The sequence below is a fragment of the Mobula birostris genome, chromosome 1 (genome assembly GCF_030028105.1).
Source record: "Mobula birostris isolate sMobBir1 chromosome 1, sMobBir1.hap1, whole genome shotgun sequence".
Taxonomy (NCBI): domain Eukaryota; kingdom Metazoa; phylum Chordata; class Chondrichthyes; order Myliobatiformes; family Myliobatidae; genus Mobula; species Mobula birostris.
Window position 1 is genome coordinate 204128889 of NC_092370.1, and position 26101 is coordinate 204154989.

The following is a 26101-nucleotide window of genomic DNA, read 5'->3' on the forward strand; positions in this document are numbered from 1 at the left end:
TACTGTGGTCTGCCAGTCAGGTAATCAAGAATCCACGACACCAGAAGAGGATCCTCCTGCATCACTGTCAGCTTCTCCCCCAACAGAGCAGGGCGGATGGTGTTGAATGCACTGGAGAAGTCAAAAAAACATGACCCTCACAGTGCTCACTGGCTTGTCCAGGTGGGCGTAGACACGGTTCAGCAGGTAGACGATGGCATCCTCAACTCCTAGTCGGGGCTGGTAGGTGAACTGGAGGGGATCTAAGTGTGGCCTGACCATAGGCCGGAGCAGCTCCAGAACAAGTCTCTCCAGGGTCTTCATGATGTGGGAGGTCAATGCCACCAGTCTGTAGTCATTGAGGCCGCTGGGGCGCAGCGTCTTCGGCACAGGGACGAGGCAGGATATCTTCCACAGCACAGGAACCCTCCAGAGCCTCAGGCTCAGGTTGAAGACATCACGAAGTACTCCACACAGCTGAGGGGCACAGGCTTTGAGCACCCTGGTACTGATACCATCCGGTCCTGCAGCCTTGCTTGGGTTGAGACGTTTCAGCTGTCTTCTCACCTGTTCAGCTGTGAACCACACCGTGGTGGTTTTGGGTGGGGAAGGGGTACAGTCATGAGAGCAGGGTTGGGGACTGTGAGGAGGGGTAGGAGGGGAGAGTGGAATATGTGTTGGTTGGGGGCCGACAACAGATGACTCGTGGGGGATGGGCAGGGGCCACAATGTCAAATCTGTTAAAGAACAGGTTAAGTTCGTTGGCCCTGTCCACACTGCCTTCAGCCCTCTGTTGCTAGTTTGCCGGAACCCAGCAATCCCAATCTGTGCCAACCAACGTACCTTCCTGAATCAGTCCCATTTTTCTGTATTTGGTCCATGTCTTTCTAAACCTTTCCTATCCATATATCTGTCCTAATGTCTTATTGTGATTGCACCCACATCTACCATTTCCTTTGGCAGCTTGTTCCATGTGCCCAGCACCCTCTGAATGAAAATCTTGCTTCTCTGGTCCTCTGTAAAGCTTTCATTTCTCACCTTAAGCCCACATCTTCCAGTTTTTACTGTTCCCTACCCTAGGAAAAAGTGTGAGCATCCACCTTATCTATGGCCCTCATGATTTTATAAGCCTTTATAAGGTCACCTCTGAGCCTCCTTCTCTCCAGGGAAAACAGTCCCAGTTTCATTGTACGTTCTGATGTACATGTGATAAATAAATATAATCTTAGTTTCTTCAGGCTCTCCACATAAATTAAGCTCCCCCAGTCCTGGCAATATCTTTATGAATCTTTTCTGCACTCTCTGGCCTATTAACATCCTTCCTATAGTATGGTGACCAAAAATGAACAAAATACTCCGTGGTGTTTACAACTCCTTTTATAGCTGTAGGATGATGTCCGTACTCTTGCACTCAATGCCTGTCCAATGAACATTAGCATAAGGTATGTTAAAGATCATTCTGGGGTTATGCCATTATGGATAACATAATTAAAAATGAACTTAATGAGAACCAGTCTCCAGAAAATAAAACCTGTATACAGTTTGACTTCCAACTGATACTTTGTGGCTAGTGAAGCCAATCCTTGAGTGTGAGATATTCTGTGACCCATTGAGACATAGGGAAAGACAATGGACGAATGTTTCTGCTATAGACACATGGTTGAAGGTGCATCTCTTCCACTTAAGGCACAGTTCAGGACAGCAATATTTTGTTACTTAACCTTTCGATCAGTTGCATATTCATGGAGCCATCCTTCCACACTGTAACAAAATGGGTATACTTTAGTTGTCTGGAGTTTATACTGAGGCTTTTCAAACAGACACCAGTATTAAATAGTCAAAGCAATACTGCTCGATCAGAAATGCACAAAGTATTCCAAGTGATAAACACAAGAAATTCTGCAGATGCTGGAAATCCAAAGCAACGCAGACAAAATGCCGGAGGAACTCAGCAGGTCAGGCAGCATCTATAGAAATGCAGAAACAGTCGATTTTTCGGGCTGGGACCCTTTACCAGGATCTTATGCCGTCGTACATATATATGGTGCCATATTTACAACAGGTGCTGCATGTACCTTACTATATTCCAAAGATTAAAGTTAATTTAATTTAGAGATATAGCATGGTAACGAGCTCACACCACCCAGCTAACACATATGCCTTTGGAATATGGGAGGAAACCGAAGCACTCGGAGGAAACCACACACAATCATGGGAAGAACATGCAAACACCTTACAGACAGCCGGGTCGCTGGTGTTACAACAGCATTACGCTAACCGCCTAACCGCCATGCTAACCTACTACTTATAGCAATTGAAACTGTAGTTAATCATTTCATGATACTGTACTGTATCTTTGTGGTGAAGTATAAAAATTTGTGACAGGAAAGTGAGAATCTCTTGGACTCTCTACACCGCCCCCCCCCCCCCCAAATATTTGCTGTGTGAATAAAGACTTTTATTTTTATATCCCCCGGTTACACCTTCCTTGTTGCTCAGTTTTACTTCTACTACGTCCACACTACGCCGGATAATTTTGAAAATGAAGCTTATTCTCTTCGTTTTGACCTCTGTCCACACTAAAACGGCGAAAACGGAGATTTTCAGAAACGGTCTCCAGAGTGAATAAATCTGAAAATGCCTAATATCCGATGCAGTGTGTACGGGGTAACCGGAGCTTTTTAAAACCGCTGTCATGACGTGCCAGAACAGGTGGCGACAGCGCGGCATTTCATTGTTTTCTTCTTATTATTATTACTACTTTATTGTCGCCAAACAATTGATACTAGAGTGTACAATCATCACAGCGATATTTGATTCCGCACTTCGCAGAACCTAACAACTTCAGAACAGATGGCAACGAGACTGAAGCCAGAAACGTTTGAAATGTACTCACCAAATACTTTGACCCATAGCTTACTGAATAAATAAGTATACTCACTTTGCCCTGTTTTCTGTCCTTGCTTGTATGAAGGTGGTTTACTTATTTATGCAAGTACTTCTCTGACAATAGATGTGTAACAGCCTAATGTAACATTGTATGGAAATACAAGATAACACTGATGCAGACATGTTTTATACATTGAACAAGGTGCTTTATTAAGCTCCGGTATTTGTTTTTTTAGTTTTAAGTCCTCCTGTGCGAGAGCCAACAGCAATTCCTTTTAAGTTTTTCTACTCTGTAACTGGACAAACGTGCACTAAGTATACCGTTTCCTCTTCACTTGTTTTCTGTGTGTCCTGCATGTGCCCAGTAGAGGAGATTCACCCAAATATCTGTGTTAGTGTGGACAGAGATATTTTGAAAAACGCTTAATGTGTACGCCTGTCGTTTTTACTCGAAACCGGCGTTTTCAAAATTATCCGGCGTAGTGCCGACGTAGCCTCAGTCACCTGTATTGCCATCTCCAGGGAATTACTACAAATATTGTATCTTCAGGTCTCTCTGTTCTACAACCCTTCACAGGGCTTTGACATTACTATGCAAGTCCTGCCCTGATTTAACTTTCCACAAAGCATCATCACTTTGCACTTTTCTAAATTAAATTCCTTCTGTCATTCCCTTGTCCACTCTCCCAGTTGATCCAGATCCTGTTGTAATTTATATGACAACCAGTGGACCTAGGTTTGATCCCTGTTGCATACCACTGGTCACAGACCTCCAATATGAATAACCAACCTTTACTATTACCACTCTCTGCCTCCATTTCATATCCAATTAGCTAGCTCACCTTGGATTCCGTGATTCATCTTCTGGATCAGTCTACCACACAAGATCTTGAAAAAGTCTTCATACAAACAACACCTATCGGCCTGCCTATGTCAATGTTCTGTCACCTCTTCAAAACACTCAATTAAATTTGTGAGCCTTGAGTTTGCATGCATAGAGCCACGTTGACTAGTCCTCGCCTTTCCAAATGCAGATAAGTCCTGCCTCTCAAGTTTGCCATCCTGTAGCTCCCTGGCTTATTCTTACAGCCCTTCTTAAATAAAGGCATAACATTAGCCCTCTTTCAACCTTCTTCTAGTACCTCACCTGTGACTAAGAAAGATTTTAAAAAAGTCTCTGCCAGGCCCACCTGCTATTTCTTTGCTTATTTCTCACAATGTCCCGGGGATTTACTCACCTTTATTCAAGACTGCCAACACCATCATATTGATATGGCTATCATCATCATCTTCTCTGAATTTCCTCCTTTCCAAGACTTTCTTCATGGTAAGTACTGTACATGTGAGAAGTATTAAGACTTCACCCATCTCCCATGCCTCCACACATACATGACCATGCGATGCTTAAAGAAACCTGTCTGTTTGTTGATTTGCCCATCTGTCTGTCCATCTAGTCACTTTCAAACAATATGTTACAAACAGTACAGAAATAATCCTAAAATTCTCAGGCAGCACACTTCTGTGTTAAGTACAAATATTTTGGTAACTTCACTTGGGCTGTCCTGGGAAAAAAAATTGTTGTGTTTCACAGCCTGCTCTGTAACTCTCACAGTCTAATCAAATATCACTACCTGCTCGATTTGAATTTTGAGCAGGAACTGTTTCTGAAAGGTTCAAAGTAAATGTATTATCAAAGTCCATACTTGTCACCATACACAACCCTGTGGACACACTCAGTAAATCCAATAACCATAATAGAATCAATGAAAGTCTGCACCAACTGGTCAGACGACCAACGTGCAAAAGACAACAAGCTGTGCAAATACAAAAAGAAAGAATATTATAATAATGAATAAATAAATAAATAAATATTGAGCACATGAGATGAAGAGTCCTTGAAAGTGAGTCTATAGGTTGTGGGTACATTTCAATGACGGGCCAAGTGAAGTTGAGTGAAGTTATCCCCTCTGGTTCAGGGGTAATAACTGTTCCTGAACCTGGTGGTGCGAGTCTTGAAGCTCCTGTACCACCTTCCTGATGAAGGCTCACATAATTATACTTATGTGCTAGGCCCAGGATAGATCCTCTTAAATGGTAACACAGAGGAATTTAAAGTTGCTGACATTCTCCACTTCTGATCCCCCAATAAGGACTAGCTTACAGACCTCCTGAAGTCAATACTCAGTTCCTTAGTCTTGCTGACATTGAGTAAGAGGTGATTGTTGCAGAACTGGCCAGCCAGATTTTCAATCTCCCTCCATGAGCAGGTAACCTTGCCTAATCGCTATGCATAATATAATTCATTAATTTATGCATGATATACTAGAGTGTCTGATATTTTCAGCTGCTCCATGTTAATCATTGCACCTTTTGCATTTTTGTCTCTAACCAATGAATAAATATAAATGGTAATATAAAGGAAATAAAAATATTTAGGGTGATTTCTGCTACCTGAAGCCCACACTATTTCCTATGTCTCAGAATTAGCCAGAGAATCTGTTCCTTCCCACAATCTCAGTCCAGGTATACCAAAAAATCTTGGCGAAACCTGAATTGTTGGCCGCAGAGATTCCACTCCCCGCCACCCCTGCACTGCAGAGGCTAGGACAGTCCAGATAGAAGAATCTGCTTCATCACCAAGCAGTAGATTAAAAGGTTGATAGTTTAGTTCAGCAATTGGTATGTAGCCCTGCCAAACCATTCCCCTTCTGACCCAAACTACAGCTGCAGCAAAAACTCCGAGCTGCTCAGCAGACAATCCTCTGTGCAACAACTGGTGGAGTGGTGTCAATCATCCAGAAACTATACCTGGAAACCTGAAATGCACAGAAAACACTGGTCATAATCAGCAGGTCAAACAGCATCCACAAAGCACAGGTCATTATCTCTCTGTTTTTCTCTCACTACAGATGCAGAGTGTTTTCAGCATTCTCTGTGTCCAGCCAGCAACTTGTGTTTTGCAACAGCAGGTTTCCTGGAGGGTCAGTGTGGTTGTCTATGTGTGGAACCACTGGATGTGTGAGGTCTCGGGTGAATACATATCTGTATTTACAGCAGGGAAGGACATGGAAACTAGAGAACTCAGGGAATGAAGAGTGATATCCTGGAGTATATCAACATTATAAAGGAAGAAGTGTTAGAATTTTTGAACTGCATTAAGGCAGATAATCCCCAGGACCTGATCAGGTGTATTTTAGGATGCCATGGAAAGCAGGAGAAAAGGGTGTGAGGCCACAGTAGAGGCTTTTGTACTTTCATTAGCACAGCTAAGGTACCAGAAGATTTAATGTCAGTTAATGTCGTGGCGTAGTGGCATCAGCGCTGGACTGCAGAGCGGAGGTTCTGAAGTTCAATCCCAGCTGGCTACCCCCGGCACGCTTTCCATCCGTGTGGGGTTAAGAGCTGGTGATCTCTTTGAAAAAATACTCACCTGGCAGAAGGCAATGGCAAACCACCGCTGTAACTTGCCTTGTACGCAAATTCCGGAGGAAGTCGTCCACTACCCAGAAAAATTCCGGATGCGACCTACATTATTATTATGTTGTGACATTATTTAAGAAGGCCAACATGAATAATCCAGGGAACTACAGGCCAGTGAACCTTGCATCACTTAGGAAAATTATTGAAAGGGATTCTGAGGGGCAGGGTTTGTTTACATTTGGAAAGGCAAGGGCTGAAGGTCTGCTTGGTGGCTGGTCTGGAAGATTAGAACACATGGAATTCAGGATGAGTTAGCAAAGTGGATACACGTGCTTGGTGGTAGGAGGCAGAGGGTGATGGTGGAGGATTGCTTTTCTGATTGGAAATCATAGAGCATTGGGATCGGTGCTAGATTCTTTATTGCTTGTCTTGTATATATTAATAATGATTTAAAAGGGAATGTAGGTGGCATGGATAATAAGTTTGCCAATTACACTGAAACTGGTGATATAGAGGACAAGAAGAAGTTATTTAAGGTTACAACAGGATCTACATCATTTGGGAAAGTGGGTATCGGAATAGCAAAGCAATACATTTTGGGAAACTAAACTAGGACAGGATATAGCCAATGAATCGCAGGATCCAGAAAATGGGAATACAGGTAGATGGGGTGGTGAAGAAGCCATGTGGCATCTTCATTATCCAGGGCACTGATTCTCCAGATGCTGGAAAACCAGAGCAACACACGCAAAACACTGGAGGAACTTAGCAGGTCAGGCAGTATCCATGGACATGAATAAGCAGTCGCCGTTTCAGTCCTGATGAAGGATCTTGGCTCGAAACGTTGACTATTTATTCATGGTCATAGATGCTGCCTGACCTGCTGAGTTCCTCCAGCATTTTCTGTGTGTCTGACTGAATAGAAGAGTTGGGCCGTCATGTTACAGTTATACAAAACGTTGGTTAGGCTGCACTTGGAGTATTGTCTGCAGTTCTGGGCACCATAAAACTGGAAAGCTGTAACTAAGCTAGAGGGGTTGCAAAACTGATTCACAAGGATGCTGACTACATTGGAAGCCTCAGTTATCAGGGAGACTGTAGAGCTAAGATGTATTTCCCCTGGAGTGAAGGAGGCCAAGAGATGGCATGATAGAGGTAATAAAATAATGAGAGGCATGGATAGAGTAGATAGCCAAGGTCTGTTTCCCATGGTAGTGGTGTCTAAAGCTATGTAGAAGGCATAGGTTTAAGGTGTGAGGAGGAGGTTTAAGGGGAACCTGAAGAGTGATATGTTTCACATTACGAGTAGCTGGTGTATAGAATGATTGCAGAGATGGTGAAGACAGAAACAGTAACAACATCCAAAAAGCTTTGGACAAGTACTTGAATGTGCAAGACATAGAGGGTTATAAATTAATAGAGGCAAATGGCATGAGTAAAGATGGCTGGCTCAGACATGATGGGCTTATTCTATGCCGTACAACTCTATGACTCTATAACTACCAATTTCCTTGTCAGTAGTTGCTGGCACAAGCTTACATGTAGGAACACCATGAAATCTGCAATTATTTTCTCAGCAGATTCTGGACTGTTAAATGCTGAGCATCATGCAACTTCTTTAACACTGCAAAGGCTATTTTATTCATTAAAAGAATCAAATAGATTTAATATATTCAAGTGATTTTTTTTCACCAGTCACTCAATGGCAACACATTATCAGCTGCACAACCCTTGAGCAAATAGGCTACTGGTTTTAATACAGATTTTTTACTGATTGGTGTGCAAGCTGGAGTGTTTACACTTCCCCATGGGACTGTTGCAATGGCTCTACCCATCTTCAATGTGTACCAGAGTATGTGATTCTGGATCTCACAGCACACCGCACGTGGACAACAGCTTGCTCCGCAGCGCCAGTGCATTTTGGGAAAACCAGAAGACATCATTCACCGCACTGATTGTTTCCAGTAGCAGCTGGTACTTGTCTCAGTGTAAGTCTGTGTGATGCAGCTGTTCAGAACACACGCTCGCAGACAGCCCTGCGTCTTTTCCAAGACTTTATTTTGGCAAAGAAATACTTCGCAATGAAACAGGCAACATTTCCATTTCCAGGGCAGCGTGTGTGGTGTAACCAATATTCCAATCAGGCACGAAAAATCTGACAGGGAGAACCAGACAAACAAGATGACGTAAGCCTTGGTGAGATGACAATCCATTCGGAGAGTCACCCCACTTATCCACTGTCTCCCATTCCTGCAGGGCTGTGGTGACACTGCATGATTAATTTTGTCAAAGGTCCCCTCCTGAGGAACAGCGGGCGTGAAACTTTCTTATGAAAGGAAAGTTCCAAAGGAAACATTGCAATATTCCCCCTTCACAACACCAGGAATAAATAGATTGATCCTCAACACCTCGTGTCTATATGAGTTGATGTAACATATACAGAAAGTAGTCAACCATTAGACACATTTCCCCAAATTTATTGTCTTCTGAAGACTGAAACAATAAGGTTCTGCACAATTGCTCCATTATGAGCTCCAGATAAACCAAAAAAGGTCACATGATTGCACTTGCTTTAAGTATGGCATCACCAAGATCACTTTGGATCTGATGACCTGGTCCTGTCCCATGACTGAAAGTGATCACCACTGCCTGCATACCTGCTTTTTTTTTCTTGAACTACTCTCTGAACTCTTGGCTCCTCAGAGCCACATTCCCAGCACCTGCAGATAGTTGAACCTGATGATGAGATTAAGATAAGGTTTGCTTTATTCGTCACATGTACATTGAAACGTTAAAACGTACAGTAAAAGTGTTGCTTTGCATCAATGACCAACACAGTTCAAGCTATGCTGGGGGCAGCCACAAGTGTTGCCACACTTCCAGTGCCAACATAGCAGGCCCACAACTTACTAACCCTAATTCTTTGGAATGTGGAAGGAAACCGGAGCACCCAGAGGAAACCCATGGGGAGAATGTACAAATGTCTTACAGGTGGCGGCGGGAATTGAACCCCAATCTTAGAGCTGATACTATACAGCAGCATTATATTAACCTCTACATTACCATGCCTAGCTGACTAGGAAAATGTTCAGTCCTCCAGTCCTATGCATGGATTACCATATCCCTGAGTAGTAAAAGGCTGCCAAGAGATGGGTTTGCTGCAGGTCTGATGGAAATGAACATCAGGTCCAGGACAGACTTCAACTTGATTGGTCATGAGCTTCCACATGATCTCGAAATCCCCATTGAGCAATATGATTGGGTACCAGTCTCTCACTTTCTCTTTGTCCCTCTTCTGTACAGAGATGAGAACGATTATTCTGGTCCTGAATGTTGCCGACCAGGAACATAGTTATGTGCACTGCCACCATCAAGGATATCTTCAATAGGGGATACATAAAAAGGTAGCACCCATTAAGGACCTGAACACCTAGGACATGCTCTCTTTTGATTATTACCATCAGAGAGAAGGTACAGAAGCTTGAAGACACACACTCAATGTCTTAGAATGGCTTGTTCTCCCCCTCCATCAGAATTCTGAATCTAAAAGGAACTCATGAACACTTTCTCAGTATTTCTGCACTTATTTACATATACATATATACCACACATACATATACACACACACTGTAATGCAATTCATATAGTATATTTTATGTATTGCACTGCACTGCTGCAGAAAATCAACATATGTCAGTGATAGTAAACCTGATTCTGATTCAGTATATATGGATCTATCTGATTCCATACAGCCAAATTGAACTCCAATGGCAAGCCTTCTCATCTGCCTCGATAGGCCAACTTTGTCAGCTCTCTGAGGGTCAATGAGTGGTCCACAATTTCGCATTAGCTTTTATCTAAATCTTCCTAATGAATTATGGGAGACTGTCCAGCTCCATGCACATGGGTTTTGGATGAGGCAGAGACTCACAGCAATGCAACCAGGCCAAAGGTACAACCTAACTCCGAAATGTATTCATTTATTGGTTTGTTTCATGATTCTATGAATCTATGCGCATTGTAAGATACATGTGCAATTATGGATGATGACATTGTTTATGAACGTAAAGCCTACGCTTTTCGATGTTTTTTGAAACCATTTATTTATAAGGTGCTCCCGACTGCGTACATGCTGGCTTTTGGAGAATTACCTAGTGTTCTTGACGATTTTCTTGATGATTGGAGATTTCCTCTGTCACCTCCCCACTGCAGACACAAGAGGGATCTTGCGACTGCAATATAACGGGCTGGTCAACTTTCCGAACTGACGTCACCGAATTGGACTGAACAAGAACATTGACCCTATGGGCGGAGCTAGAACCCTCCGTATATGTCAATCAAACCACCGCTGAAACCATAGCAACCTGATCAACCTGCCTCCCACAGCTGTCAATCAAAGAACATTGCTTCCTGCCGCGGCGGCAAAGATTGTGGTCCGTTTCCATCATTTCAGGTTTGAAATCTCACCTACTTTATAGCCTCATTCATTTTGTTTTCCGCATTAGATTCAGGCGAGGAGGAGCGTAACATGTATTAATCATATTATTAGTGTTTCTATTTCGACGGTCATTCGGTGAGGAAGGTGTGAGTTAATCTAAAATGGCGGTCGTTAACGGAGAGTTAAAGTCAAATGTTTTCGGGAATATTTTTAAAGGAAGTGCGCAGTAGCGTGAAGTGAGAAACAAATCGCATTGCGACCTCTTCGATTTTTGAAGCGGTTGGCACTGACGACATGTTTAAAATTCACTTATTTAAACTTTTCTCGCGGTAAATGGCATCGCTGGTAGGCCGCCTGAAGCCTGCCCACGTAGGCCGGCGGTCACGTGGGTACTACCAGCGACGTCATAAATGTGAATGGACTGGACTGGGCGCCAGTGTCTTAAAGGAGCAACATCCGGCCTCGGCGAAAAATTGGTCCTGTCCCCACGCTCAGATATTAAACTCACCCGGCAGTCCTGTTGCAGCTTCTCCTCACGCCCCCTTCCCTCATATTGCTGCCATTTGTCTAATTTTTCAAAAATAAAGTCGCAAACAATAACTTTGTCAAACAATTCCTATGTAAATGAATCGCGGAAAGTTGTACGTGCAGAGCGGGCTTGGATGTGGGGGGAGAGAGAAGGTGAAATGTGCTTTGCTGAGGGAGGGTGGAGAGAGTTTATTTTGAAGAAAATGGTTGGGACGTTTTTGGGAAGGAGAAGAGGAAGTTGGAGATGCTGAGAAGTCGACTTGAGGGCAAGAAGAAAATGCAAGGGTGGGGGAGAGGAGTGGCAAGGGCAGGAGTGAACTAGGGAGGCGAGGGATTTGTGAGGGAATGGAGAATGAGGGATATTTGTAGGATAATGATACTCAATCCCTGCACCACCACCGTTCATTCAGGTAAAGCTAATTTTCTTTCATCTCTCTGAATTAAACAAGTGACACTCGTTTAGGTTTTCTATGTCCATACTCCTGATGTAAAATCCAAGGTTTCAGTTCTCTTTTTTTTCCTAAATGCTCAATAAAACTAAACTACTGGCTTTAATATTCTACAAACTTAATTCCATTCGTGGCACAAATTTACCCAAAATATTTTGTCTCATTTCTGACACAATTCTGCTTTTTATTGTTCATTATCAATTTACTCTGACAAATTCAAAGAATAATCTTAAAAAGTTAACATGTCTACAGATTGAACACCACTTCGTGCATCCAAATAAATTACATACAAGACTAAGCTTTAAAATTAACTTTGTATCAAACACTGAGAAGTTTGTTAAAAGTAATTCCTGTCTCTACAATATAAACAATTTTTACAGTCTTCTCTGCATTCTAAACAACTAATATCTGATCATTTCTCCCATAGTATCATGTTGAAGACTAATTTAAACTACATGCTTTCAATATGTGCCATTTTTGATCATCCTCAAATAGTTTACAATGCACAGTTGGCTCTCGCTGAAATCAATTTGTTTCATTTAGTTCCATTAATAAGATGTTAAATTCATCCCTCTAGGATAGCCAAATGTTGCAGGGCACTTCACAAGAGCACCTCCTGTATAAGCAGGTATCCAAAAGTTTGCTCAATGCTGAAGGCTTTGAGGATCATTAAAGTAACAATAAGAAGTAAATGAAGGTGATTCTGGAGTTGCAGTTGTAATTGTGTTATCTAATGGTAGAGTTGGAGAAATGTTGAAAAGCCAAATTGAAAGCATGCAGGGTTACACTGAAAAAACTTTATTTTACTTCAGCTTTGTAGTAAATTCACACCTTACCCCATTCTACCACAATGATAAGTAACTGACCTGTAATCACCATTGGTTCTATCTTTTTTTTGAAAACATGTAGAACGTTGACAGTTCTTCAACACATTTGCATTCAATAGATCCCACAGACATGTCAGTAGCTTTTAAGTCCACTCTATCTAGGCCTTTCAATATTCCATAGGTTTCAATGAGATTCCCCCCATTCTTCTAAACTCCTCATACATTAACCCTTTCATTCCTGGAGTCATTCTCATAAACATCCTATGCACCCTCCCCAATGCCAGCACATCCTTTCTTCAATAAGAGGTCCAAAACTCAATACTCAAGTGTTATCTGACTTCCCTGCACTATATTCCACTGTCACTTCTTTGCCCATTCTCCTAATCAGTACAGATCTTTCTGCAGACTCCCTGCTTCCTCAACACTACCCGGCCCTCCACGCAGAGCCATCAATTCCATCATCAGAATCATTGACATATAATGTGAATAGAAGTGGCTCCAACACAGGCCTGTTTGAAACACCGGGAGCCAACCAGAAAAGGCCCCTTTATTTCCATTCTTGTTCTGCCAGTCAGCCAATCTATCAATGCTAGTAATCTTTCCAGTATTCGCGTGAGCTCTTGTTTAGCAGCCTCATGTGTGGCTCCTTGTAAAAAAGCCTTCTAAAAATCCAAGTAAACAACATCCACTGACTCTCCTTTGCCTAAACTGCCTGTTATTTCCTCAAAGAATTCCAAAAGATTTGTCAGTCAAGATTTCCCCTTAAGGAAACCGTGCTGACTTTGACCTACTTTATCATGTGCCTCCAAGTACCTCCAAGATGTCGGAGTCCATTATTCATCCTTAATAATGGACTCCAGCATCTTTCCAACTACTGACATCAGGCTAACTGGCCTGTAATTTTCTTTCTTTTACTTCCCTCCCTTCTTAAAGAGTGGAATGACATTAGTAATGTTCCAATCCTCAGGAACCATTCCAGAACCTAGTAATTCATGGAAGATCATTACTAATACCTCCACAACTGTTCAGCTACCCCTTTCAGAACTCTGGGTTATAATCCATCTGGCCTATCTGCTTTCAGACCTTTCAGCTTTCCAAGCATCTTCTCCTTAGAGAATAGCAACTACACTCAGTTTTGCTCCCTGACATTCTTGAATTTCTGATCTACTGCTGGCATCTTCCACAGTGAAGACTAATATAAAATATGTATTAAGTTAGTCTGCCATTTCTTTGTCCCCCATTACTTATCCAGCATCATTTTCCACCAGTCTAATGTACACTCTCCCTTCTCTTTCACTCTTTATATATCTGAAAAAACCTTTGTATCCTCTTATTATTGACTAGTTTACTTTCATATTTCAACTTTTCTCTCCTTACTGCTTTTTTAGTTGCCTTCTGTTTGTTTTTAAAAGATTCCCAATCTTTTAACTTTCCACTTTTTTTTTCTATATTACATTCCCTGTCTTTTGTTTTTATGCTGTCTTTGACTTCCCCTTGTCGGCCATGGTTGTTTCATCCTCCCTTTAGAATACACATTTTTCTTTGGGATGTACCTATCATGCGCCTTCCAAACAGCTCCCAGAAACTACAACCATTGCTGTTCTGCTGTCATCCCTGCGGGTGTCCCTTTCCAATCAATTTTGGCTAGTTCCTCTCTCATGCCTCTGCAATTCCCTTTTCTTTAACTGTATTACTGATACTTACGATTTTAGCTGCTTCCTTTCAAACTGCAGAGTGAATTCTATCATATTATGATCATTGTCTCTGAATGGTTCCCTTACCTTAAACTTCTTAATCATAGTTGGTTCATTACACAACACCCAATCCAGAATTGACTTTTCCCTAATGGCTCAACCATAAGCTTCTTTTAAAAAAAAGCTTTCCTACTAATTCCATCTCTTGGGATCCAGCATCAATCTGATTTTTCCAATCTACCTTCATATTTAAATTCTCCATGATTATCACAACATTGCCCTTATTACATGCCTTTTCTATATCCTGTTGTAATTTGTATCCCATCTCCTGGCTACTATTGAGAGGTCTGTATGTAAGTCCCATCAGGGTCTTTGTACACTTGTAGTTTCTCAATTCTACCCACAAAGTTTTTAACATTTTCTGATCCTATGTCATCTCCTTCTAAGGATTTGATTTCATTTTTTTTACCAACAGAGTCACCACACCCCCTCTGCCAATCTGTCTGTGCTTTCAATACAGTGTGTCTCCTTGGATGTTAAGCCCTCATCTATAATTTTCTTTTAGACACTACTCAGTGATGCTCACCCCATACCTCCCATTCTCTAATTGTATTGATTAAAATAGATCAAAGTAGTTGAATCTTCTATAAGTTATGATTAGTTTTTAACTTGGTTCTGAAGAATGAGCTTTAATTGTTTTGTTCTTTAGGTCAACATGTTGACAAAAGGGATAAAGCGAAAATTTTCTGAAGAACAAGCTGTGGATGCCTGTCTTGATCCTGTTGGCAGCAGTGTTAGTTTGCCATACAACTTGCAACGCCAGTCACTTCTAAATATCTCATTGTTCAAACTTCAGCTGTGCAAAATGCTGGTGGAACCAAATCTTTGTCGCTCAGTGCTTATAGCCAACACAGTGCGACAGATCCAGGAGGAAATGATACAAGATTGCAGCTGGCAGGGACAAACTGCTTTCACAGGAAGCGATCTCTACGTAGGTCATACTTCCTCAGATAGTCTAGTTGCTACAGACTTCTTATGTACTCCAATAAAAGAGCAACATGTGGAAAGTTCCACTGCCTCCGCAAGTAATACCAGCAATATTACTAAAAGCAAGGTAAACTGTTCATCTTGTGAGAATATTACTTGTTCTGCTGCTGCTGCTTCTGTTAAAGACGCCAGTACTGTAAAAGATCTGGTTCAAGTGCATTTTGAAAATGATCTGAATATGTTGGAATCTGAGGAGCAGCAAGTGGATCTAAAGGAGTGTCCAAAGCCCTTGGATCAAGTATTCGGGAGTTTTGAGTTTGCAAATTACTCTAGCCCTCTCACAGACATGACAATAGATGATTTGTTTGCGGATATTGACACCTCCTGGCACGAGCTTGACTCAGTTATGTCTGGGTTGATGACCAGTCCAAAAACAACACCAGTCATATTTGAATTACTAAATGGCTTGCCATCACACACATCAACACCCATAAATTCTGCCCAGAACTGTAAAACAGATTTAACTGAGCTTGATCACATCATGGAGATTATTGTTGGGTCCTAAGTTTTAGAATTTTCTTCATTTTAGGATACCTGTACAATTTTTGAATCTCTCTTGTAAAGTTTTCTGACCAGTTTTTAAAAAGAACAATGTCACCACCAGTGTTCAGGTGATGCTTTTTGCTTACGGTGCTTTCATTGCATTTGTTCTCTTTGTCAGAATTGTAAAAGTTTAAATGGTACATATTTTCATACACAAATATATATATTAATACCAATTAGCTTTTTTTACAGTTTTAAAACTTAGCTGTACGGATTTTTACTTCTCATAGTTTAAAATCTTTTGTATCAGAACAATATGATTCAAAGAAGTTTTATGAAATGTCTTCCTTAGTGGTGCCAAGTAAAGATCACAACTTCTATTTCTAATTACATTTTCAGAATTACCACTCAAATGGAACTCTTATCAATTCTATGTGGTAATTCAGAAAAAAAAGGGAATTGTCACTATAAAATGAGGGGAAAATGTTCTTACATTGCTGTCTTACAAAGTTCTTAATTATAATCTGTAAATTCAATGTGTTAATAGTTGTATGTGCTATAATGGTATTGAATTGTTTCCTTGCTAGATGCTCTGTGGACTTGACATGAAAATGTTCCACTTTGTTCTGTGTAATCGCAACAGTACTGTGAATCTGGGCACAGAAGACCACGCTGACTAAAGATTGAAAATTGTGTAAATTTAAAGGTTTATTCCCAATATTTAAAAAAATAAGCGCTTATGATTTATGCTTTATGGTGCATATTATTTCAAATTAAGCCACTTTTTACAATTACAAAAGCCATATTTTCTAATGGTTAGATAGTTAGCACAAGCTGAATTCTAATTGGGACTGTTGATCTAAGTTATTAAACGTGTTATTTATTTATTTAAGTGAATATGATACATTTGTGTTGTAGCACAGAACTGATTATAATTATGAATCCTGATATGAAAGGCAATTTTTAGGCCAGTTTGTAAGCATTGTAGGAACTACTTTAAAAGAATCAGAATTATTTTTTAACAGTATTATAATGAGTTACTCTCTTTAAATAAAAACATTAAAAACATTTTCAGTATATAAATAGCTCAATCTATCAACTTGTAAGTCCCAGGAAAAAAAAATTAGGTTAGGTTTTTATTAAACTTGTTAAAATTAATCTATTTTGTATTATCTATGAATAAAGTACATTTATTAGTCTTAAGCAATAACATAGAAACTGAAACATTAATGTATACTTTTAACATTTGTAAATGTATGCTAGATTTTTTACGTAATTATATTATCTTAAATAAAAAGATTTCACATCTATTTTTGTTTAATTATTTACTATATTAAACTTGTAAGCTTCAGAAGTGTTTTCCTTCATCCTGTGAATTAAGTTTTCTTTTTATTTTGAACTAGGCTCAGCAGAGTTAATATTATAGAATCGGACATTCTCCCTAATTCCTTAAAATCCTACTTTGAGTCAAAGTAAATTATTTGAGGAAAACTGCATTGCATTACGTCTCATAGGCGTTGGAGCCATTATCAAGGTCTATAAAGGTGTTTTGGTTTGAGAAAAGCATTTAGTTCTTTGTGACTTCTGATGCTGTATGTATGGAGTTTCTACATTCTTCCTTAAATTGCATACTCTTTGCTATGAAGGCCAAAATGTCTTTTGCCTTCTTAACTAATTGTTGAACCTGCCTGTTAGCTTTCTGTGATTCATGTCCTGGAGCAGCTAGACTCCTCTGCACTTCATTAACAATCTCTTTCCATTTGCCATTTGATTTATCTAACTGAAGTGAATGACCTAACAATTCTTCACATTACATTAGCGAGTCTTTTGCCCTCTCAATATACAGTGGCATGTGAAAGTTTGGGCACCCTGGTCAAAATTTCTGTTACTGTGAATAGCTAAGCGAGTAAAAGATGAACTGATTTCTGAAAGGCATAAAGTTAAAGATGACACATTTATTGAATATTTTAAGTAAGAAAACTTTTATTTCCATCTTTTACAGTTTCAAAATAACAAAAAAGGAAAAGGGCCTGAAGCAGAAGTTTGGGCACCCTGCATGGCAGTACTTAGTAACACCCCCTTTGGCAAGTATCACAGCTTGTGAAAATTCTGCACCCTTTTTTCTTCAAACATACCTTTGTTCATTGCGGCCAAAAGGTTCAAAGGAACATCTAAATAAGACTGGAACATCTAAATAATTTTGGAAACAAGTCCTGTGGACTGATGAAGTTAAAATAGAACTTTTTGGCCGCATGAGCAAAGGTAGTTTTGGGAAAAAAAAGTGCAGAATTTCATGAAAAAAAACCCTCTCCAACTGTTAATCACGGGGGTGGATCGATCATGCTTTGGGCTTGTGTTGTAGCCAGTGGCGCAGGGAACATTCCACTGGTAGAGGGAAGAATGAATTCAATTAAATACCAGCAAATTCTGGAAGCAAACATCACACTGTCTGTAAAAAAAAAGCCGAAGATGAAAGGAGGATGCCTTCTACAACAGGGTAATGATCCTAAACACACCTCAAAATCCAGAATGGACTACCTCAAGAGGCACAAGCTGAAGGTTTTGCCACGGCCCTCACAGTCCCCCAACCTAAATATCATCGAGAATCTGTGGATAGACCTCAAAAGAGCAGTGTATGCAAGCCGCCCCAAGAATCTCACAGAACTAGAAGCCTTTTGCAAGGAAGAATGGGCGAAAATCCCCCAAACAAGAATTGAAAGACTCTTAGCTGACTACAAAAAGCGTTTACAAGATGTGGTACTTGCCAAAGGGGGTGTTACTAAGTACTGACCATGCAGGGTGCCCAAACTTTTGCTTCAAGCCCTTTTCCTTTTTTGTTATTTTGAAACTGTAAAAGATGGAAATAAAAAAAGTTTTCTTAAAATATTAAAGAAATGTGTCATCTTTCAACTTTATGCCTTTTGGAAATTTGTTCAGCTTTTACTCGCTTAGCTATTGACGGTAACAGAAATTTTGACCAGGGGTGCCCAAACTTTTGCATGCCACTGTATCTCGTTGCAGAGTCACCTTATCCTTATCCAGTCATGCACTTGCACCTATTTACACTCTTTTCCAATAACATAGGCTTTTAATTTAAGCACTGTAATCTTTTATGTGGTATCTTGTCAAATGCATTTTGGAAATTAAATACAGTACAGCTACAAGTTCCCTTCTATTCACCTCTTCCTGTTACATCCTCAAAAAATTCAGCCAAATTTGTCAAACACAAAATACCTTTCATAAAGCCAGATTGACTGGATTTAATTATAGTCAGCTTTCCTAGATGATTAACTATTTCCTTTTTGATTATTGGCTCCAGTATCTTGCTGACAATAACTTAAACTAAGTACCCTTAGTTCCTCACTAACTGCTTTTTTGAAGAAGGAAGTTTTCCAACATTCTAATATCCTCCCACAGTATAGACAGTTATGAAAATTTCTATCAATAAGTCTACCCTCTGCAGAATCATGGTGGATTCCATCAGATCCTGCTGACTTGTCCTCCTTTGGCCTTTTGTGTTTCTTCAGTTCTTTATCCCTTGCAATTTGAAATCTGAGTTGCTTATTTCTACTCCTGTTTCTTGTGTACTTATTTATATATCTCTTAATGTGTATGAAAATACACAAACATAATGGGAAAAAAACTGCTACACAAAGAAAGGAGATCTTGAGAGAACAGTAACCAAAACTTTGTTCTAGAGGGCAGATTTATGTATCATCTTGGAGGGAAAGAGGAGGAGGAGGAGGAGATTCTATCAGTGGTAGATTGACTAAAATTTGGGATGTGCAGGAGGCCAGAAATGTTGGAAACAGAAGAAGAGGACCAGGGTAGTTACAAGATGAAAGGGAAGAGACCAATCACAAGAAAAAATCTAGATGCTGGAAATCCAAGGAACACACACAAAATGCTGAAGGAACTCAACAGGTCAGGCAACATCTATGGAAAGAGTATGGTCGACATTTTGGGCCAAGATCCTTCATCAGGACAATGACTATACTCTTCCGTAGATGCTATCTGACCTGCTGAGTTCCTCCAGCATTTTGTGTGTGCTGAAAGGGAAGAGACAGTAGGATGTAAAATCACGGATGAATTTTTTAATTTGAGAAAGACCATGGGAGAAAGGGTAGTAGGAGGGGCACTGGGGGAAGTGACAGGGAGATGAGGAGCATAGGTAAGAGGGGGGCCAGAGTGAGGAACTGATGGGGAAGTGGGGGGGGGGTGGAAGTTAACAGGAGAAATCAATGTTCATGCCATCAGATTGGAGGCTATCTGAACAGAATGAGGTGTTGCTCCTCCACCCTGAAAGTGGCCTCATGGCAAAAGAGGAGGCCATGAACCAACATGTCAGAATGGCAGTGGGGATAGGAGGTGGGCCACCAGGAAAACCCGCCTTTTGCAGACGGGGTGAAGGTGTTAGACAAAGTAGTCCCAAATCTACGTTGGGTCTCACTAGTGTACAGGAGGCCACATCTGGAGCACCGGATACAGTAGATGATTCCAACTGATTCACTACAAGATAGCTAGTGTTGACTTAACGAGCTTGCAATACTGCTATTCCTCAGAGTTCAGGAGTTCCAACTACTACCTCATATGCAAAAGAACATTGAGTAAGGCCACATTGGATCATGACTAATTTGAGTTCTAAGATTAGGCAGTATTATACCTTTATAGGGCAACATGGAGTAAACAGTCCAAAGCTGAGATCATACCTCACAAAAAGGAAGGTCATAGTGTTAGAGAAATTAATCATCCAACCTCGGTATCTCTGCAGGAATTCTTCAGGCAGTGTCATCTTGCCATCTTCAGCAGCAACATCAACAAACTTCCATTCATCATTGTATTGGAAATGGGGATATTTACTGGTGGTTACATAATGTTCACTTATATTTTCAGCTCAGCAAATGATGCGCTTCAAGCTTGTATGCAGCAGGAGCTAGATCACATTCAGCTGTAGGCTGACAAGTAGTAAGTACACAGAAGTGTCAGATAACAATCATCTCTGACAAAAAGGAGTCTAATCCAATGATATTACTGCTGAGTTCACCAATATCATCTTGAGAGTCACTAATGACCAGAAACACAACACAACTGGACCTGCCACATAATATACTAGCTACAAGAAAAGCAGGATAATGGCTTTTCTGCAGTCAATAATTCACCTTTTCGCCAACCCCAAAGGGTTTCCATCATTTATATGGCACAGGTCAGGAGTGTGATGGAATTTCATTCATTCACTTGATTGGTATCTCATCCAGCACACAAGCACAGTGGCTACAGTATGTACCACCTATAAAATTTATCACAGTTAAGGATTGCCTTATTTGACTGGTTCCTCTGCATTCTTGCTGAAGATCCCTTTTTTCCTTGCAATCTTTTTATTGTCTAAACTATATTCTGTGATCAACTGCACAGCTTTTCAGATGTGTGACGTTCTGCTTTATACCTAATTGTTCAGAGCTACTATGGCAACAGAATAAATTGGAATATAAATACTGCACTTTGATTGTGACATCCCAAAAAGAATGCAATAAAAATATTAATTCATATCCACTCCACATATTTAGTGGAGATATTACTTGTTATATGAGTCACCAGTAATAAATCATCCATTCTTCCAATCATTTACCCAATTTGTTGTTCATGGTATATTTACTAATATAATGTGTAAATATAATCGACTGATTCCAAGTCATCCAACAGCTTGATATATCTTCCATTCCACAAATAATTGCTTACAGTGCCTTGAAAAAGTATTTAGACTCCAACCCTTTGTTCACATAAATGACTTTACTTCACAAAATCAGGGATTTTGATCAATTTAAATGAGATTTTTTATTTGTGAATAACATGCTCCTTTTTTCATAATCATGCCCCCAAAGGCAGGGAAAATTGAAAGGTATGAAAAACTAAAAATTCAAAAAACTGAAATGCCAGCAGTTCAAAAGTATTCATCCCCCTTTCTGCAGTACTTGGTTCAACCTCCTCTCGCAGCTATTATAGCCAGTATTTTTGGATAAGTCTCTATCAGCTTGACACAATGTTTTGGAGCAAGATTTGCCCATTTCTTCTTGCAAAATTGCTCAAACTGTGCAGGGTAGTTGGGGAGAGGCAGTGGACAGCAATCTAAGCTCTGCGAGAGATGTTCAATCAGGTTAAGGTCAGGACTCTGACTGGACCACTTAAGGACAGTGTGCTATGGGTCTTTGTCCCACTGAAAGATGAACTTCCTCCCAGTTGCAACTTTCTGGCAGAGGAAAGCAGATTTTTATCCAGGATCTTTATTTAGCAGTGTTTATCTGCCCATCAATCATGGCCAGATTTCCAGTCCTTGCTGCTGAAAAGCATCCTCGTAGCGTGATGCTGCATGCACCATACCTTATAGTAGGGATGGTGTTATCTGGATGATGTGCTGTATTAGATTTACGCCACACATACTGCTTAGTATTGAAGTTACACTTCAGTCTCAACCAACAACAAGTCCTTCTTCTAATAGAGTGATAGGAAAGTACAGCACCGAGACAGGCCCTTTGGCCCATCTAGTCCATGCTGAACTATGTAAACTGCCTAATAAAAAACATTGTCCTCCATACCCCTCCCATCTGTGTATCTATCCAAACTTATCTTAACTGTTGGAATCGAGCTCACATGCCCCACTTATGCTGGCAGCTTGTTCCACACTCTCACAGCCCTCTGAGTGAAGAAGTTTCCCCTCATGTTCCCCTTAAATATTTCACCTTTCACCCTCAACTCATGATCTCTAACTGTAGTCACACCCAATTAGTGGAAAAAGCCTGCTTGCATTTATCCTATCAAAATCCCTCACAATTTTGTATACTTCTATCAAATCTCCCTCCCCTCAATCTTCTATGTTCCAAGGGATAAAGTTGTAACTTAATCAATCTTATAACTCAGGTCCTCCAGTCCTGGCAACATCCTCGTGAATTTCCTCTGTATACTTTTTCAATCTTATTTACATCTTTGCTGTAGGTAGTTAACCAAAACTTCAATATAACATCCCATCTCCTGTATTCAACACATTGATTTCCGAAGGCCAATGTGCCAAAAGCTTTCTTTACAACCCTATCTACCTGTGCCGCCACTTCCAATGAATTATGGAACTCTATTCCCAGATCCTTTGTTCTACCGCAATCCTCAGTGCCCTACCACTCTGTGTAAGACCTAGTCTGGCTGGTCCCACTGAAGTGCAAAACCTCACACTTGTCTGTGTTAAATTCCACCTGCCATTTTTCCAGCTGATACAGATCCTGCTGCAAGCTCTGATGGTCATCTTCGCTGTCCACTACACCCCCCAATCTTGGTGTCATCTGCACACTTGCTGATCCTGTTAACCACATTATCATCTAGATCGTTGGTACAGATGACAAACAACAATAGACCAAGCACTGATCCCCTTGGCACTCCACTATGCCTCCAATCAGAGAGGCAGCCATCTATTACCACTCTCTGGCTTCTTCTACAAAGTCAACATGTAATCAAATTTACTACCTCATCTTGAATGCCGAGTGACTGAACCTTCTTGATCAACCTCCCAAGTGGGATCTTGTCAAATCCCTTGCTAAAGTCCATGTAGACAACATCCACTGCCTTTCCTTCATCCATTTTCCCGGTTACTTCCCCGAAAAACTCTAGAAGACTGGTTAGACAAGACCTGCCATACACAAAGTCATGCGAACTACCCATAATCAGTCCCTGTCTATATCATATAACCCGTCCCTTAGAATACCTTCCAATAACTTTCCCAATACCGATGTCAGGCTCACTGGCCTATAATTTCCTGGTTTGTTCTTAAAGCCTTTCTTAAACAGCAGAACAACATTAGTTTTTATCCCATCCTTCTGTATCTCACTGCTACTTTGCCTTACTTCTATAGGCTCTGTGTCCATAAATATGGATGCAAAAAAATTCATTTAAGATCTCCCCCAACTTTTTTATCTCCACGTATGGATTAACATTCTGATCTTCCAGAGGACCAATTTTGTCCCTTGCTATCCTTTTGCTCTTAACATATCTGTGGAATCCCTGAGGATTCTCCTTCACCTTGTCTGCTAGGGAAATCTTATGCCTTCTTTTAGCCCTCCTGATTTCTTTCTTAAGTGTCCTCTTACATTTCTTATACTCAAGAGCCTCACTTGTTCCTACCTGCCTATACCTGCGATGCACCTCCTTCTTTTCTTAACCATGGCCTCAAGATCTCTTGAAAACCAAGTTTCCCTAAACCTATTATCTTTACCTTTTATTCTGACAGGCACATATAAATATTGAACTCTCAAAATTTCACTTTTGAAGGCCTCCCACTTACAAGTACTGTACATCTTTGCTGGAAAACAGTCTGACACAATCCACACTTGCCACATTCTTTCTGACACCTCCAAAACTGGCCTTTCTCCAATTTAGAGTCTCAACCCATAGACCTCACATACCTTTTTTATATTTACTTTGAAACCAAGGCATTATGATCACTAGATGCAAAGTGTTCCCCTACACAAACTTCTGTCACCTGCCCTGTCTCATTCCCTGATAGGAGATCAAGTATCACAGACTCTCTCATTGGGACTTCTGTGTACTGATGAAGAAAACTTTCCTGAATACACTTGACAAATTCTTTACCATCCAGCTCTTTTACAGCATGGTAGCTGCAGTCGATGGGTGAAAAGTTAAAATCACCTACTATCACAACCTTATGTTTCTTGTGACAGTCTACAACCTCTCTACAAATTTATTCCTCTAAATCCCATTGATTGCTGGGTGGCTTATAATATAGCCCCATTAACATCAGAACAGAAGAAATAGGATCAGGGGTAGTCCATCTGGCCTGTCGAGCCTGCTCCGCCATTCAATAAGATCATGGCTGATCTGGCTACGGACTCATCTCCACCTGCTTGCCTTTTCCCCATAACCCTTAATTCCCCTACTATGCTAAAATATATCCAACCTTGTCTTAAAGATATTTACTGAGGTAGCCTCCACTGCTTCATTGGGCAGAGATTTCCATAGATTCACTACTCTGAGAAAAGCAGTTCCTCCTCATCTCCATCCTAAACCTACTCCCCTGAATCTTGAGGCTATGTCCCCCAGTTCTAGGCTCACCTACCAGTGGAAACAACTTTTTTGCCTCTATCTTATCTATCCCTTTCATAATTTTATATGTCTCTATAAGATCTCCTCTCATTCTCCTGAATTCCAGCAAGTACAGTCCCAGGTGACTCAATCTCTCCTCATAGACAAACCCCCTCATCTCTGGAGTCAACCTGGTGAACCTCCTCTGCACCACCTCCAAACCCAGTATATCCTTCTTCAAGCAACACACATAAAAGTTGCTAGTGAACCCAGCGGGCCAGGCAGCATCTATAGAAAGAGGTACAGTCGATGTTTCGGGCCGAGACCCTTCATCTAGTCCTGACGAAGGGTCTCGGCCCGAAACGTCAACTGTACCTCTTCCTAGAGATGCTGCCTGGCCTTCTGCGTTCACCAGCAACTTTTATGTGTGTTGCTTGAAATTCCATCATCTGCAGATTTCCTCGTGTTTGCGTATCCTTCTTCAAGTAAGGAGACCAGAACTGCATGCAGTACTCCAAGTATGGCTTCATCAGTACCCTGCAGAGTTGCAGCATAACCTCCCTGCTCTTAAATTTAATCCCTCTAGTGATGGCCAACATTTCATTTGCTTTCTTGATAGCCTCTGAACCTGCAAACCAACTTTTTATGCTTCATGCACAAGTACTCCCAAGTCCATCAGCACAGCAGCATGTCACAATTTTTTATCATTTAAATAATAATCTGCTCTTCCATTTTTCTTTCCAAAGTGGATGACCTTGCATTTACCAACATTGTACTCCATCTGCCAGACCCTTGCCCACTCACTTAACCTATCTACACCTCTCTGTAGACTCTCCATATATTCTGCACAATTTGCTTTTCCACTCAATTTAGAATCATCAGCAAACTTAGAAACACTACATTTGGTCCCCTCTTCCAGATTGTTAATGTATATCACGAACAGTTGTGGGCCTAGCACCCTGTGGCACACCACTCACCACTGATTGCCAACCAGAGTAACACCCATGTATCCCAACTCTCTGCTTTCTATTTGTTAACCAATCCTCTATCCATGCTAATATATCACCCCCAACTCTGCATCCTTATCTTATGGATAAGTCCTTTACATGGCACCTTATTGTACACCTTCTGGAAGTCCAAGTAAATAACATCCATCTGTTCCCCTCTATCCACTGCGTTCATTATATCCTCAAAGAACTCCAGTAAGTTTGTCAAACAGGACGTGCCTTTGCTGAATCAATGCTGCATCTGCCTGATGGATCTATTTCT

General features: G+C 40.8%; 1 protein-coding gene across 1 annotated transcript; it reads left to right on the plus strand.

Moving 5' to 3' along the window:
• The first annotated feature begins 10641 nt into the window (after positions 1-10641).
• cdca4 (cell division cycle associated 4) lies at positions 10642-16430 on the plus strand. The gene is made up of 2 exons (XM_072269467.1): positions 10642-10741; positions 14934-16430. Exon 2 carries the CDS (start codon positions 14940-14942, stop codon positions 15774-15776), a length of 837 nt encoding a protein of 278 aa, XP_072125568.1. The 5' UTR covers positions 10642-10741; positions 14934-14939; the 3' UTR covers positions 15777-16430.
• The last annotated feature ends 9671 nt before the right edge of the window (positions 16431-26101 follow it).